This window comes from Lactuca saligna, chromosome 1, assembly GCF_052625555.1.
Source record: "Lactuca saligna cultivar CGN05327 chromosome 1, ASM5262555v1, whole genome shotgun sequence".
Classification (NCBI taxonomy): Eukaryota; Viridiplantae; Streptophyta; class Magnoliopsida; order Asterales; family Asteraceae; genus Lactuca; species Lactuca saligna.
Window position 1 is genome coordinate 121,295,235 of NC_136417.1, and position 4,506 is coordinate 121,299,740.

The 4,506-nt window shown below is 33.5% G+C and overlaps 1 protein-coding gene across 3 annotated transcripts; it reads right to left on the bottom strand.

Moving 5' to 3' along the window:
• Positions 1 to 334: 334 nt before the first annotated feature.
• Positions 335 to 3,883, bottom strand: LOC145000769 (protein DETOXIFICATION 42-like). Of its 3 annotated transcripts, none has more exons than XM_078960044.1 (14): positions 3,824 to 3,883; positions 3,476 to 3,623; positions 3,256 to 3,377; positions 2,851 to 3,087; positions 2,512 to 2,705; positions 2,282 to 2,417; positions 2,095 to 2,191; positions 1,882 to 1,982; positions 1,584 to 1,747; positions 1,395 to 1,466; positions 1,135 to 1,251; positions 943 to 1,038; positions 734 to 855; positions 335 to 487 (listed from the first exon to the last, which is right to left on the bottom strand). In XM_078960044.1, the coding sequence occupies exons 2-14, from the start codon at positions 3,550 to 3,552 to the stop codon at positions 445 to 447; spliced, it is 1,578 nt and encodes a 525-aa protein (XP_078816170.1). In that variant the 5' UTR covers positions 3,553 to 3,623; positions 3,824 to 3,883; the 3' UTR covers positions 335 to 444. The 3 variants fall into 3 exon arrangements, with proteins under 3 accessions (XP_078816170.1, XP_078816185.1, XP_078816179.1); XM_078960059.1 differs by lacking the exon at positions 3,824 to 3,883 and adding an exon at positions 3,733 to 3,796; XM_078960053.1 differs by lacking the exon at positions 3,824 to 3,883 and having other exon boundaries at positions 3,476 to 3,726.
• Between the last annotated feature and the right edge of the window lie 623 nt (positions 3,884 to 4,506).

Here is a 4,506-nt window from a genome sequence, read left to right on the forward strand (position 1 = left end):
ATGTTTTTCCATGCCCCACATATCAACTTTTTGGCTACACAATCAGCTGATTCGTATTTTAGATTATGAATTCATTGTATGATACGATTCCACATGGAATTGGGTTCACTTCTATATCTCAACCATCATTTTGTGATTAACGAAATATGAAAACTTCTTAATGATCCCACCCGTGGATTTTGGTGCTATAATATTTTCTGAGGATACCCAATTGATCCTTAATGATAATATACGTTACAAATATTAAGTTTATGTTAAAGAGTACGTACCAATAACCCAAATACATTATGAAAACACTAGCTAGCCGGATAGCATAAATTAAATACAAGCCGACAATAAATGAAATGGAAAGATCTGAATACAGGTATCAAATGCTGGAAACAAAAGTAGTACACAAAATTCCCTTATTATAAGTTACACACAATCACACATATAAAACGTCTTCTAGTTTCTAAGAAAGGACCATGGACCTGTTCCTGTTCCCATCCTGCAAATAAATATAGAATCTTATCAATAAACCATTAAATTACAAGTTTAATTTTATGACTTATGTTATGATGAAGAACCAACACTATTTGGTTCGTGGTTCATGTTAATTCTTGTTTTGTGTCGTATATCAAGTGTCGTTGCTCACTAATTGCATGATGGAGGCGTATTTTTATCTTACGTTGTGAATTTGAGAAGAATAGATAACATGCATGGAATTGGCTATGATCAAAGTAAGGTTACGTACCTCCATATGCCTACAATCACACGTAAGCACATGAAAATGGATAGCGCAATCCATATTCCGACAAAACCAGCAACATTGTATAGAGCAAGCAATGATCCGATGCTTCCTACAGCCACAAGGATCTAACAAAAACAAATTTCCATCAACAAAAGGCCACATACATTCAATGCAGAAGGTTTTTACGCCATTCTTGAGTTGAAAATGCTAACCATGGAATATGCAGAATAAGCAAAATCGGATACACCAAAGTTAACTCCATCAAACACGAATGCAATCGAGTTGATTGGTTGTGTGCCAGCAACGAACTTTTTAGGAAAGAACATTGATATGAGACAAAGATAATCGTAATGCAAAATGAATTTGAAACAGTTTGTAATTTAAAAAAGATTGATCATAAATACCGGGACACCTATCGCAATGATGTGTTTAACATTTATATCTTTCGTAAACACCCCAGAACCAAATTGCAACCCGATTCCAACAAGAAGAGCCATTCCCAGACCCATCACGAATCCCAACTGTAGCCACAACATATCTAAGTGTTTTTTTTTACAAGTAATAAACTAAACAAAGAGCTTCTTATGATAAAAACAAAGACAACTATATATATCATCCTGGAATATAAAATGCGATAAACATACCTACACTAGAATATATATACCTGTAACACTCGAACTGCTGCTGCTGTTGCCTTCTCATAGTTCTTTTCAGCAAACGATGAAGCAATTATCGCCTACAACATTCCACGAAAAAAAAATATCGTTCATTACACGTATTAAAAGAGAAGTGCATCGTTTTAATATTCCTATTTTGCTACGAATAACAAATCGAACATTAGCGTATGATCTACCTGTCCAGCAACCGCTAAACCATCAGAAATAAGTGAAGATGTTAACCACACTTGTAAGCATATTTGAAATGCAGCCATAGTCGTTGCACCTAATCTTGCAGCTAATGATGCAGCTAAAGTCACACAAACTGTTGCTGCTATTACCTTAAACAACAAATAAAAACCTGCGAAGTGCGTACAAAACACCAGAAAGATGTTGAAAACTGATCAAGTTTTTGCTATTACAAATTACAAAGCAAAGGATCAAGTTTTCCTATTTATTTATATAGATATATAGTAGTAATCTATATATGTGTACCATTTTTAAGAAACCGACTGAATTGCAAAGCCTTAAGACTTGGAGGAAGTAGGTCAACTTGTTGCATGAGTTTAACTAACAATATGACTGCTATTAAGTACCTGAAAAATAATAGATATATAACATTTTAATTAGAAGTCCATTAGAGAATGTGAAGTTTCAAGGTTGAATGAGTAAAGACAAATATAAAGGACAAATCTCGAGGAAAATTACTGGGAAAGAACATGTGCAATCGCTGCACCACTAACTCCCAAATCGCATACAAAGATGAGAATCGGATCCAATATTATGTTTGCCACATCACCTACCACTAAAGAAGAAAAAGAAAATTTGTTGGAAACTAATTAAGCAACAAAAATAGTGTGTCATTAACCATAAAGAAAGGATAAAAGGGAAGTACCAGTGGCATATAAAGGAGTCTTAGTGTCCTTGAAACCACGGAAGATACCTTGCATAGCCAAAGAAAGAAGAACTGCTGGAGCTCCAAGTGAACGTAGAGTTAAATACTTATGTGCAGATAACAACATTGGAGAACCCTATTTTGATAGAGATGAAGTAGATCGATCGGTTTAATAATAATGATATCAAGAATACAAAAGATCAATTTATAGAATGCAGAAAGATACATACAGATTTCACACCCATCAAACTCAAAAATGGTTCTGCTAAAAGTACAAGAAATATCGTTTCAAGAAGACCGAGCGCTGCACCAAATAGCAGTGCAGTTGAAGCCGAAGGAATATTTCGCTTTTGGTTTTTAAGCTTCGACTTATTTGTAATGCTCCCAGTAACCGTTGTATGCTTGCCTTGACTTTCTTGGAAATCTAAACATACAAAAACAAGAAATCCATATCATTTATATATATACAAACTTAATTTTCTTTATGATGTATATCAAGATACGTAAATGTGTAATGATCGATATTCTTATATAGCTTAATCTAACATGTGACATATATATTGACATACCATCTTCTGTTTCCAACTCTTTTTTCTCGTCATTTTGTGTTGGACGACCCTTTTCCAAATTTTCGAGTTTGGGGTCATTATGGACGAATTCTTTTCCTTCCTTTTTAGATATTCTTTCAATAGTCTCTTCTTCAGCCACAAAGGAAGTGGTAATACTAACAAGTGGGAAGATGGCTACTTTTGATACTTGATTGAAAATGGAAATAGCTACTCCAACAGCAGCGATTTCAACTGGACCTATAGCAAACCATATATATAAATGATCTACAAAAATGATCCTATATATGCTTTATAGAGGAATTCTTTTAATAATAGAGTTCTTTGTATATAGATATATATATATATATATATATATATATATATATATATATATATATATATATATATATATATATATATATATACCTATATGACCAATGAATGCCGTATCAATTAAGGAAGCTATTGGATCAGCAGCTAATGCCATGGCTGCAGGTGCAGCAATAAAAAGTATTTCCTTTCCGAGGGAGTCCAGCTTGAGGACAAGCCTAAAGAATCATATATACAAAATGACATTAACAACTCCATTAAATAAAGAAAGTGAATCTCCTTACAAGAGGAAGCTAGCTTGCGCCATGTGAAGTACCTAAGATCTTTGAAGAAAACAAAGATCGGATGTTTCAACTTTGTCTGTGTTGGAAGCACACCACCAACTTCGGCCATTGTAGAAGAATGGAATGTGAGATGGTGAACAGCAAGAAGACGTTTAAGTCTCAATACATAAGGTTAAGAACCTGTAAAATGCATACATGATTGTAGCATGTTAGGTATATGCTTGATAATGTAGCTACAGTTCGAATAACAGAATGGATGAATGTTAAAAACGATTTTGGTACTAATTACATGCACAAGAGTTTTTAAGGCTAAAAGGTTTCATGTAAAGAATTTAGAAAGAAATGAAGTGAAAGTTCGAACAAGTAAGCACAATTCATACATAAGGGACTGTTACAAGTTGGCCTCTATCATATTTTAATAAGAATGATAGCAATGTTCTTGACTAGCTTAATGAATGTAAACTGAATAGGACACTATATATAAGGACAAGTTATACATCAATTAAAGAGATGTAATAGCAGTATAAACCTCCCCCAGGACACTACTTGAAGACAGATTCTACATCAAATAAAAGAGTTATAATCGCACTATAAACCGTCCCTAGATAAGGAGTTATATAGTATCATGATATTTGTGTTGACTAGTAGTCTCAATTATGACGTGTATAAGTTGTAGGGAAAAATTATGTATCTCATCGTGCATGAGGCTTCCTTCAACTTTCCGCACATATAGGTCCACTTTCTCATTTGACTTGCTTAATACATTATGTAAAATAAAAAGAAGATGACTTGCTTAAGTTACGGTTAACTCTAGTAAAAAACTCATAAATACGGCACCAGATTCTAGGGCAATCAAAATACGATTTTTTTATTTTTAGTACGAGGTTAGCCACCAACTCAAATACAATCTTAAACTTATATTGTTACATGAGAGTAAAGGTGGAAATAATTTCATATGGTTATCATGCATGGAAATATAGAAGCAGCCTGGGATGACACATTCAAATGTCACTTCCATTTACCATTATTAATATGAACATAAATAATTGTATGATAACTTGCG